The sequence below is a fragment of the Hydra vulgaris genome, chromosome 11, assembly GCF_038396675.1.
Source record: "Hydra vulgaris chromosome 11, alternate assembly HydraT2T_AEP".
Classification (NCBI taxonomy): Eukaryota; Metazoa; Cnidaria; class Hydrozoa; order Anthoathecata; family Hydridae; genus Hydra; species Hydra vulgaris.
This window is the reverse complement of record NC_088930.1, coordinates 26579252-26592500: the sequence shown is the minus strand read 5'-3', so window position 1 is coordinate 26592500 and position 13249 is coordinate 26579252. Positions and strand designations below refer to the sequence as shown.

Below are 13249 nucleotides of genomic sequence, written 5' to 3'. Positions count from 1 at the left end.
ACTTATCTTTCCAACCACTTTTTCATCCAATGTGTTGTTTTAAAATTTCCCTCTTAATTGAATACATAGTTATTAAAATAAAATTGACTTATTAATAAATATAATACTAACAAATAAAGTAATATTAATAAACAAATATATGCATCAGATAAAAGTGGATTTAACAATTTATCTGATATTAGTTTGATAATCCAAAGAGAAAAATTCCACCTAACTTTGTTTACTTTATACTTCAAAAATTGACTTGCCAAAACAGTTGTTTGGAAAAAATTTGTTAATAAATAGTTTGGGACATATTTCATAATGGTTACGTCATTTTAACAAAATGTCAACACAAATATATGCCTAAAGCTAACAAGGTTAGTTGTAAAACATGATATTTTTGAAAACATATTTGATAACATAGCCGAGGCTATATAAAATAATTTTTTTATTTTCATTTGCATAAGAGGTTGAAATTTCAATAACTTATATCATCCATCAAAAAATTTTGTTTTGCATTTAAAAACGATAAATTAAAAAATAAAAATGCTTTAAAAACAGTCTTTTTATAAAAAAATCAATTGAGTGACAAATGAATTTAATAGAATAGACATTATTGGCTGTGTTCCAAATTTTAACTATCAAGTACAGAGCTATGTTATCAAATCTTAGTTTGGTCCAACTCAAGTTTTCCACAAAACATGTGAAAACTAGAAAAGTGATTCTAAACCATAAACAATATTTTAGCAATACTTATTTTTATTACGCTTAATGTAAATATTTATTTAACAAGGAAAAATGGATCTTTTATATTTTTTTCATTTGAAGATGAAAAGCATTTTTAGAAAAAAGTTACTATTACTTTAAAGTTTGTGAATTTTTTTGATAAACTCATGACGTTACGGTCTTTTTTATATTGAGTGAAACAGCTGTGCATAACATATAAAGTTTTTATATACTATAACAAATGAAATGGAGAGAATTTTTGAAAAAGAATAAAACATTTTAAAACATCAAAACACTGGGAGAAATTTGTTGCACATATCTCATGGTAGAGATACTTGTGTTAACAATGTGCTTCAGTACTTAGTTAAGTCTGCACATTCAACACACATTAAAGAGACAACTTTTTTTAACATATTTAACACACATTAAGGAGACAAGTTTTCTTAACACACATTAAGGAGACAAGTTTTTTTAACACACATTTAAGGAGACAACTTTTTTTAACACACATTAAGGAGACAACTTTTTCTCTTGTAGAAAAAAAGATTATTACATTCAAACTCAAAATTAGTAAATTAGTTTTTGTTAACTATTTTCTTCAAAATTAGTTAACAAGGCAGGGGCCTCTTACTAAAACTTAATAGAAAATAATGAAGGAAAAATTTTTTTTAGTATTCTTTATTAAGTTTTACTGAAACTTAATAGAAACCTAATAAAGAAAGAATGAATAAGCCTGTCCCTGTTTTTTTTTTATAGAATTTTAGAATTTTACAATAAGAAGTTATAAAATATTGAACATTAATCATTAACTCATTAACAAAAATTTTAAAGATATTTTTTTTCTATCACTTACTAAAAATTATTGAAATAAAATGACAAAAATAAATATGGAAATAGTCAGTGTGGAATTCTTGCCATGACCACTATTATACGGGTCATGGTAAGTCCATTATTCCTCATATTTTAAGTCTATTTCCACATGTTTTTAAAAATTTTTATTCTGATTGTAATTAATCAACACATTTTAAGCAAGTATTCTAAATATTTAGACAGGTACTAATATCAGAACCACTGATAAATAGCAGTTCATGTAACGCCTACTACAGTTTAAAATTCCATAAAGTTAATTATTTTATGAAAAAAAAATTAGGGTAGGGTGGGGTAATATGAATTGTTGGGGTAATATGGATATATTCAATAAGTATCCATGGAGTAAGTTATCTATACATAATTCTAAAACTTGAAAATTACCAACAGTTTCTACACAAAATTGGCTTCTTTTTTTTGCGTTAACAATGTTTATATTTGATTTACATAAAGAGTTAATATATAAAACACGTTGTTTTGAAAAAAATATAAAAAACATTATGTTTTAAAACTTTTGTCTGCAGACTTCAGTAATATTACTTATGGAAGTTTACTGATGTATATTCGTTAGTTGGACCATGATGTAACAATATGTAAAATTTAATTTATAAGTTCTCTTACCCATATTGATAAATATGGGTAAGAGAACTTATATATTGATAAATATCTAAAATGGGGTAAAATGGATATACAGGTAAAATAATAGTGGGGTAAAATGGATATATATAAAATATATAAAATCCTACTCACGTTATAGTATTTTATTACAAAAACACAAGCTACACGACATATAAATATACATTTATGCTCACTTTTGCTTTTTAATATAGTATTACATTTTTCAATGACATATAATAGTTTTATATAATGCTTCTGAACTATTTACATTAAGATCATAGTTCAAATTTGTTTTCCCTGAATGGCTAGGGTAAAATTTAAACTCCCATTTAAATGTTTTATATTTTATTTTTGTATTCCTCTTTACGTTATAATTAAATTATAGACTTTATATAACTAAAGTTTGTTTTAAATTATTTTAGATAAAATAATAAAACTGAAATAAATTATTATGCCTCGTGAATACCAACGCAAGACTATTGGTACATATGATCACAGCAAACTAATGACTGCCATACAGCTTGTTAAGGAAGGAGAGTCAGTATACAGTGTATCAAAGTCTTCTGGGATTCCTTATGGGACATTATACAGAAGATCCCATGATCAAATCCAAAGGAATGACAAAAGAATTGGAAGCGGTCGTGGGTTTGTTTTAAATAATACTGAGGAAAATCTTCTAGTAGAAGCCTTGATGTACTTAGCTGATAAGGGTTTTCCACAAGATAGAGAAGATATCAAACTGATGGTTAAATCCTATATAACATTTATTGGCAAAAAAAACTCCATTCAAAGATGACAAGCCAGGAAAGACTGGTGCATGTCTTTTGAAAAACAATGGAATGTAGTCCTTGGTAAAAGAAAACCTGAACTTTTGACAAAAGTAAGAGCTAATGATCTTTCTCTAAAAACATTGACAGATCTTTTTGAGTTATATGAGAAGACATTAAATGATAATAATTTATTTGATAGACCGCATTGCATATTTAATTTAAATGAAACAGGTTTACGTACAGATCTTACAGCAGGAAAAATCTTTGTTCGTAAAACATCACAAACAGCCTATTACATTGCTCCATCATGTGGTAAATCAATTTATAGTGTACTGTTTTGTGGGTCAGCAAATGGACAGTGTCTACCTCCCTCTGTCGTTTACAAAGCCATCCACCTTTATGATGCATGGTGTCAAAATGGACCAGAAAATGCAATGTATGGTGTAACAAAATCCGGTTGGATGGAGGACTATATTTTTGAAAGTTGGATTGACAGGTTTATTATACATGTAAAGGATTATGAAAAGCCTGTCTTGCTGCTATGTGATGGACACAACAGCCATATAACATATTCTACTGTTAAAAAGGCTCTAGACAATCATATAATTTTACTTTGCTTACCTCCAAACACAAGTCATGCATTACAACCTCTTGATGTTGGTTTTTTTGCTCCATTGAAATCTCATTGGAAGAAAATCCTTAAGGATTGGTTAAGAGAAAGCAGACATAAAAATGTTGACAAGCCTGTATTTCCAACTTTACTAAAAGCTCTTATCAGTAAGATAGATAACAAACTCCTGAAAAGTGGTTTTAATGGTAGTGGTCTTTACCTTGTTGACAAATCAAAACCTATGAAAAAGATAGTGAATATGCAGCCAATGCATGAGGAAGTAGATAAGTTTAACAAAAAAGAAAATGTTGTGAAAAATCTGCAGAGAGGAATCGATTCTGTACTTACACCTAGCCCAAGTCAACCTACACTGACAGCACTTGCAAATTCAAAAAAACGTAGAGCATGTGTCCAGGCCAAAAAGGGAGAAATTTTAACAGCACAAGATGTTGTCGCAAGATTACAAGAAGAAGAAAAGAATAAAGCTGAAAAGAATAAAGCTGAAAAGAAGACTGTATCAGTAAGTAAAAGAAAACTGCTTGAAATAACCAATACAGTTTGACTTTTTAAATACGTGAAAAGCAATAAGTGTGATATCAAATCAAATATAATGAGTATCCTTATATCAAATATAATGAGTATCCGCATTACCCCACCAGTGGGGTAATTTGGATATATGATAGGTGTTGTTAATAGAGAATTAGTATGTTAGTTATTTAAAATATATTTATGTTTTACTCATTGTGATTTTATTGTATACACCCTGAATGTAAAGAAAAATAACAAAAGTTTTTATGGTGGTTTTTAACTAAAAAAAAAATTATGTTAGAAAAAAATATATCTAAAATTCTATCCGTATTACCCCTCCCCACCCTATATTATGAAAAAATAATAGACAATTTGTATAGTTTTTCTATATATATATATATATATATATATATATATATATATATATATATATATATATATATATATATATATATATATATATATATATATATATATATATGTATGTATATGTATATATATATATATATATATATATATATATATATATATATATATATATATATATATATACATACATTTAGATAATTATTTTTCTACCGCCTACAAAAAAATATTGAAGTAAGGAATAAGTGTAGAAATGGCTGGTGTGCAATAGACTTACCATGACCTGTATTTTATGGGTCATGGTAAGTCTATTGCACACCAGCCATTTCTACACTTATTCCTTACTTCAAACAGACAGTTTGTATATATATATTAGAGTCAGGGATGCGGACTCCAAAAAAGGACTCCGGATTTGAAAGTCACAAAAAAGATTACTTTATCCTAGTTTTTGGTATTCAGGAGCTCTAAAAATATAAATAAGTTTATGGACTACTAATAGAAAAAAAATTAAGACTTTTAGGTTAGAGGAACAGTAGGTTTTTGAGTCCTTAGGTATAATGACGGCAAGGACTCTGGGCTTAAAAACAATAAGTTTCAAGTCATTGAATCTCATGAATTTTTTTATTATAGAAGATAATAAGTCAACAAACATGTTTAAAGCTTCTGGACACTACAGACTTGGAAAAAGTAGAGATATAAAGCCAGAGTCATTTTGGGACTCCGCATCCCTGATTAGAGTTGTTCAAAAAAATATATTATTGAATTTTGATGAATTTCCACTTAAGATAACTAGTGTAAACTTTAATTTTCAACTCAAATTATTTAAAACAAAATAATATAAAGTAATGTTATGTTAATAGAATCCAAGAAAATTCCTTATATATTTTTATTTTGACAAATTTTTTCTGGAGGAAAAGGAATTTCATTGTTTAAATATTGCTCCTTTCTTGAAATTATCAAAAAAAAAATTTTGTTGTTCTAGAAACTACAAAATCCATTGTCATTCTTCATTTTCATCATGTGTGAGTATCATCATTTTCATCATGTGTGAATTTCTTTGAATAGTTTGTGATCATTGCAAATTTTTTTTCTGATTCATTTGTGCACAGGTTTAGAACAAAGCGTTAACTTTAAGAAAGCATTTTTTTCTCATCAATCTTATAATTGCAAGTGTCATGTTTAGTCATTAAATTTTACAAGGAAATTTTACAAGGATGATCAAATTCAGCAAGATTTATGTAATTGTTAGGTGGTAAGTAATTTGAGTTATTCTTTACTTGAAAGATAGTTAAACATAATCCAAAATTTTGGCATCAAATTTTCTCAAACGTAATTGCATTAAATTCATTTTCCCCTTCAGCAAGTCTTTTAGTGCTTGAGTAGTAAAGCATCAAATATTTTTTTGAAAAATGCTGTAAGTGCCACTTATATATGTCTGCATTTTAACTAAAACAACTTCTTATTCAACAATTCCTATAAAGTAATTCAAGCTTTTCTTATACAGCCTGTATTCCTTGCAGTTATGTTAAAGAGCATGGCAGCAATTTATTATGTCAAACACCAATTATCATTATACACACACACACACACACACACACACACACACACACACACACACACACACACACACACACACAGACATATAATATACATATATATATTTATATAAATATATATATATATACATATATAAATTTATATATATATATACATACATACATATATATATATATATATATATATATACATATGTATATATATATGTATACGTATGTATATATATATATATATATATATATATATATATATATATATATATATATATACGTATGTATATATATATATATATATATATATATATATATACATATGTATCTATATATATATATATATATATATATATATATATATATATATATATATATATATATATATATATATATATATATATATATATATATATATATATATATATATATATGTATGTATGTATATTTAATATTAGTAAATATAAAATTAAAAAAGTAAGGTAATAGTAAACAATACAAAAAATATAAAATTTAAAAAAATATATTCCGCGCAATTATTTAAAAATTTCCAAACTTTTCAGGAAAATTTCTCGACCTGAAAATTGCCGGGAAATTTCCAACCCTAGTTTTTTGAGTATTATTTTAAAATATATTATTTGAATCGAAATTATTTTTTGCTCAGACTTTTCAAAACAATTTAACCTAAGTGTAATCCTTAGTTTTTATGCATCAGTGACAGACAGGTTTTGAGATTTTTTTTGCTACCAACTGTTACTATTAGTTATCAGATAAACCATCCTCCAATATCCTCCAAACATTTGATTATGTAAAACTAATGCTCAACGTATGTAAATAGTCATGCATCATAAATATTTTGTAACTTTTTGAAATAAATTAAGTTATTGCAAATAAATCATATTTATTTCATAGTATTTATTGCAAAAACACGTTTTTAATAAGTACTTAAAACTCAATATTTTGTAATAATTTTTTAACTACAAATAATTATGCAAAGTGTGTAAATACAAATAAAGATTTTTTTTATTGTTCTTTACCAATGGTTTCAATAAAATAATTTTTTTTGTTCCATATATGGTGATTGTTGCTACCTTCCCCCTCCTCCCACAAAAAAAAAGTTCAAACTTTTCTACAATTTTGTACAGATGTCTGGAAGAAACAACAATTTTAATTTTGTTTTTAGATGAAATATTTTGATGTTTACATTTCTTTAAATGATAATAACATTTCTATTCAAGAAACTGAGAAATCATGCTGCCATTTACTAACATTCTTTGCCCTCTCATTAGAACAATGATATTGTTAAGAGACTTTAGAACTTTTTAGCACATTTTAAATTGCGCTGGAATACTTGTAAACACGTAGAATCTTTATTTATTAAAAACAATGCTAAATGGCTTGATAATGAATTTAATATAAATGATTTTTTTGCTGTCAAAATAACCATACCGAATGCAAATTCTCAATCCTCTTGCAGTGGTATACTGCGAGTATACCACTGCAAAGTTTATGTGACCATACAGCTCAAAGACTTTGTCAAGTTCAAAATAATGTTTTATGTATGGTAAGAAACTGTGACCTGGTATCTCTTAATTATAAAGCAGGTTTTGATGGCTCTACTGGCCAAAGTATATATAAACAAAAAATGTCTGTTGAAAGTCTTTGCAACTTGAAAAAAGAAGAATCATTGTTTCTAACTTGCCTTGTTCCAGTTCAGAATACAACTAATGATAGAGAAATTCAAACTGTTATTAGGAGAAATCCAAAACCTTCTTCTACTTTATATTGCTGATCTTTAAGATTTAAATTTGAAAAAGAAAAAAATGGTTTATTACTCATTGAAGAAACTGCTTTAAAAAATGAGATCTTGAATCTTGTAGAAACTTGTGTTCAGTTATCTAATGGCTAGTCTATTTCAATCAAACATATCATTCAAGTTACAATGATAGATGGCAAAGTCCATACTGTCTTATCGAATGGTACAAGCTCTAGTCAATGTTGCTCTATATGTCGATGTTCACCAAAAGACATGAACAGCATTGACAAAGTTACAAAACTTCCCTAATCACCGGATGAGCTTCAATGTGGATTTTTTACCGTCATTCATGGATACGAATTTTTGAGTGTGCCATTCATATTTCATATAAGGTACCAATCAAAAAATGGCAAGCAAGAGGAGATCCAGAGAAAGCTCTTGTTAAAGAACAAAAAATAAATATACAAAAAGGATTTCAACAAAAAATGGGACTTATTGTTGAGTACCCAAAATGTGGAGGATCTGGAAATTTAAATGACGGCAATACAGCTTGAAAAGCCTTTACAAATGAAGATGAATTTTCCGAAATTACAGGAATAAAGAAAGAACTAATTGTAAAGTTGCACATAATCTTAGTTTGCATATCAAGTGGATTTCAAATAGATACTAGTAAGTTTTGCTTACTTTGACTGGAGACTGCAAAGCACTATTCAAGCTTATACCATTGGTATTACATGCCTCAGAGTCTTGCCGAGATCTTAATTTACGGTGCAGAAGTAATAGAAATTTTATTATTGCCAATAGGTCTATTTAGTGAAGAAGCTTAAGAAGCTAGAAATAAAGAATTTAGAAAATATAGGAAACATCATTCCTGTAAAAATTCAAGAATAAAGACAAATGAAGATGTAATGAAAAGACTTTTATGTACATCTGATCCAGTTATTTCATCTTTTAGAAAAACTGTTTCATCTGTAAAAAAAAAATTTCCTCTGGGTGTTGCTGAACTTTTTATTTACAAGAGTTCCACGTTCGAGAATAAAGACAAACATAATTTGTAATTTTTAATTGTAATTTCAAAAAAAAAACTTTCTATATAGATTTTTTAGTTTTTAGCAATAAATATGAGTTTGATATTTATTTTATAGAGTTTGTATAACTAATTTGTAACAGTTCTAATAAAAAAAGTTAAAAAAATAATTTTGGCAAAAAAAACACGGTTTTGTCCCACATTGCTGTGATGTAATGAAATGTTTTATTATAGCAAAACCATTGATGTAATGAAATGTTTTATTATAGCAAAACCAGTGATGTAATGAAATATTTTATTATAACAAAAATAGTGATGTAATGAAATGTTTTATTATAGAAAAATAATAATGTAATGAAATGTTTTATTATAGCAATATCTGAACAACTTAAGAACCAACATAACGAATTACTAACACAAATGATCAATCTTCAAGTTCAAGTTGAGAGTGCAACTGCTGAGCGATCCTTTTTTTCAAAAAATATAAAAGTATGATACATTAAAATTTTTAATTTTAATTTTGATAAACGAATAGATTTATTCAATAATTACTAAAATTCTGTCAATTTTGTATTATAGGATGCAATACCTCGGGGATCAATTTTGACAAATGATTATATTAAGTATCGATCAATTTTGGAAGAACCATTGTATGATCGTCAGTCAGCTGAAAGTATGTATATTTTTCAGTTTTCGTCACATTGGAGTCTACTGCAAGATTTTGATTACAACATAAAAGACGTTCCTCTGTACGATAGTGACCAACCAGAATCAGCAGAGAAAGGAAGTAATAAACATTTTTTTTTTCTAATTTTATTTAAATTAGTAAGATTAGTAAGTTTTTTTCATAAACTTTATTTTTTTACTTTTTTTTTATCTATTTCTTTCCAAAAACATCATATATTGTTGTTTTGTTTTAGATTTAGATTCATGCAAGCAGATGAAGAGGGTTGTTGAAAAATACGAAAAGCTAACAGAAGGAATGAAAATCTTTACAAATTCCGCTGATAATCAAAGACAAATGTTTCAATCAAACAAAAAAATGTCAATAATTACGCTTACCGATATGCAGAAGAAAATTAGTGATGTAGGTTAGTACTTCGTTTATTACGTTAATACTTTTCAATTTTAACATTCATTACGTTCTTACTTATAATTTTAATTAATTTCAATATATATTACGTTCTTGCTTTTAAATTTTTAATATTCATTATGCCCTTCCTTACAAGTTTTAATATTCATTATTATTGGATTATATAGGTAATAAACTTACTTAGGAGAAGGAAAACTCTGCTATAAAACTCTCAACTTGTTTCCTCATAAATCTTTGAATAGTAATTCTTCTAGTGGTTGTTGGTTGTACCAATAAAAATATTCATTCCTCGTATGCAAAAGAATTAACTCTTATGGCACTAAGTGTTGCTTGACATTTTAGATTTCAAATGGCGTTGTTAATGTTGTGCAGTGTTTTTGAAAATGCACTTTTAGTTTGAAAATATTTATATAAAAGTTAAATGTTTTTTTGAAGATGAATATTAGATCTTTTAATAGAATATCTTTTTGTAACTGTTCAAGGATTCGCAAAAACGTTAGTGAACAATTTAGTCAGCATTTTGGTGCCCAACAGTAGGATCTAGTGCTTTTTTTCAATTTCTTTATTTGGCTGTTATTTTTTTTAACATTGTCTGATTTGTTGTTAACCACAATTGCTTATAGGCGCGGTACTTTCCATTTTTCGTCAACTTGTGTACTGCCATTCTAGAAATCTCAGTACCATTTCCATAGCAATATTTTTATCTTTTACCATGCTCCTCAGATTCTAGATTGTCCGTCTAGAGTATCTAGTTTATTATTATTATTGATTTTATTGATTATTATCTTAGGTTCGAATTATCTATAAAATTTATTTTATTATATATTATTATCATTTAAATATGTCCACATTAAATAATTTGCTTGTTGTTTTTTTTTGCACAATTATTGACTTCTATATTGTATATTTTATAAGTATTGGACTAATTGGAATTAACAAATTCAGATTGTTATATATATTTTTATTTGATTTTCGTTTGATATATTTTTATTTGATTTTCGTTTGATATATTTTTATTTGATTTTCGTTTGATATATTTTATTTGATTTTCGTTTGATATATTTTTATTTGATTTTCGTTTGGTATCTTTTTTTATTTAAAATCTGATTGTTATTTTGTGATTTCACCCAGTCAATTTAAAAATGTTTTCTTGTTTATTAGTCAAAACCATTCTCCTCTGTCACTAAGATAACTTTTAAATTAAATATATGTTAAAAGTTTGATATTAATACCAATAGTACATTAAGTTTAGTACATTAAGTTCATCATAAAACATGCTTAGCAAAAACAATAACAAAAGATCGCATTTTGTTGTCAATTTTGTTGGGATCCCAATAAAATTGGATTTGTGGCGATTATATTACATTATGGTAAAAATGAAAGGAAAGATTTCGAAATATTTTTTTTCTTTACTTAATTATTAATTTATTCTAAATATTTCTAGTTTTTTAATTATTTGCAGAAATGAGAACAAATTTATCAGTATCTGATGTCCAAGACATGCTGTATTGGTATAACATTGTCAAAAAGGGTGAGGTTTTTACCTGCTTTTAGCAAGGAATGTTTAAATATTATTTGTTACTTTAAATGATTCCATTATTTTTGACTTGATGAACGGAGAACATTTTGAATGAATGGAATATTTAAGGGTTGAATGAATGGAATACTAAATCTGAAGAAATCTTTATGAACGGTCAAAAACGTGGCTTAATTGCATTTAAAAATCAAATGGAGTTTGTATTAAAGCGACAACAAGAAAACAGTATTCGAGATTATATTTCTCGCCTTCATGAAGATGGAATGACAGCATACAAACGTTCAAATATGCCTAACTTTAACATTGTCAGAGGAGGAGTTTTTCTTAATGATGTTAAAAAGGTAAGAAAGAATTTTTTTCTTCATTTTTCAAAAAAAAAAAAACTCTTTTTCAAAAAAAAAAATCTTTCAGCAAATACTTGATTTAAATTTTCAGACTATCCTCTTGATTTTTGATTCAAGTTTTCAGACTATCCTCTTGATTTTTTGATTCAAATTTTCAGACTATCCTCTTGATTTTTTGATTCAAATTTTCAGGCTATTCTTAATCTTTACAACGACACGGATTCACCTTTAGAAGATTTGTTAAAAAGAGTTGCTAACACCGAAAGCAAGATCGAACAACTGAAATCACTGATAAATAGTTGCCAATAAGTTATCGAACTTTTAATGTCTAAAAATAGAAGGTTTTTAGATATACTTTCTATATTTATTATTACAGAAGTAAGCATAAAGTATATTATTATATAAACAATAAAATATGTGTAACCTGTACAAATTATAAGAGTTTATTAACAATTAAGAATAATGTTAAGTAGAATCTAGATATATTTTTGTTGAAAAAGATTGGTTACCGAGAAACGCTCTTCAAATAGCAACAAATTACAACATTTACCAAAACAGTTCCACAAACCAACCTCAATCTACGTGAGATTGCAGAAAAATTATCCTTATTTGTAGGTCAAGAATTTAAGAAGTGTTCATGTGAACAATCTAAAATACAATATAAAATAAAAGAATGTGTTTGTAAAAAAGTTATGAACACAAGATGCCACAAATCAACAACGTGCTTTAATAAGAATGAATGAACATTTTTATTTATATTCACTAAAAGTGTTTAAATGTCACCAAAAATATCTTTTTTATTTTTAAAAATATAAGCTATGTGTATATGTTTTTTTGTTAATTATATCTATTATATTTCTTTTGTTATAATGTTTCTTCTATAATTATATCTATAATGTTTCTTTTGTTATAATGCTATAATGTTTTTTTTGTTAACTATATCTATGTTTCTTTTGTTTCGAATAGATAATTTGTGTTTTAATGACTATTGTTTTATTAGGTACATTACATTTAATAATACATGGTTTATTAAATAAATGCTTTTAATATCTATACATTATTTTTTCATCATTTTACTAAAACAGATTAGGGATTTAATCAAATCTTTAGGGAAATGACCTCACGGCGTTGTGATTTTACATTTCACTATTCAGAGATTCGGTCTAATCACTTACGTTTTATCATTACGTAAGCATTACTGTTTTTTTTATTTTTGTTTTCTCTTTTTCGCTATTGTAATAGACTACTTCTTTTACCCCGCATAAGTTAACAGTGTTTTATTTTGCTGATTTTTTTTTTGTTTTTTTTTTGAGCCTTTATTATTTTTTGTATAGTTTTTAATTCTGAAACTCAATTACCAAAACAATTATTCATTAATACCATTGTTAGATATTTTCACAAAACCTTACAACAAGATGCACAAGGCTTAAAAGCTGTAGAGAACAAACCCCCATTTTATAACTCTGTAACAGTCTATA

General features: G+C 26.4%; 1 protein-coding gene across 2 annotated transcripts in view; it reads left to right on the top strand.

The window, feature by feature from the left end:
* LOC100210878 (uncharacterized) overlaps positions 1 to 12753 on the top strand; it is a 108271-nt gene extending 95518 nt beyond the window's left edge. For both annotated transcript variants that reach the window (XM_065810615.1, XM_065810616.1), the window contains 6 exons: positions 9171 to 9286; positions 9377 to 9584; positions 9718 to 9888; positions 11353 to 11421; positions 11539 to 11768; positions 11964 to 12753. In XM_065810615.1, coding sequence (XP_065666687.1) covers positions 9171 to 9286; positions 9377 to 9584; positions 9718 to 9888; positions 11353 to 11421; positions 11539 to 11768; positions 11964 to 12080 — 911 coding nt within the window. In that variant the 3' untranslated portion in view covers positions 12081 to 12753. The remainder of the gene's footprint in view (positions 1 to 9170; positions 9287 to 9376; positions 9585 to 9717; positions 9889 to 11352; positions 11422 to 11538; positions 11769 to 11963) is intronic.
* Positions 12754 to 13249: the final 496 nt, after the last annotated feature.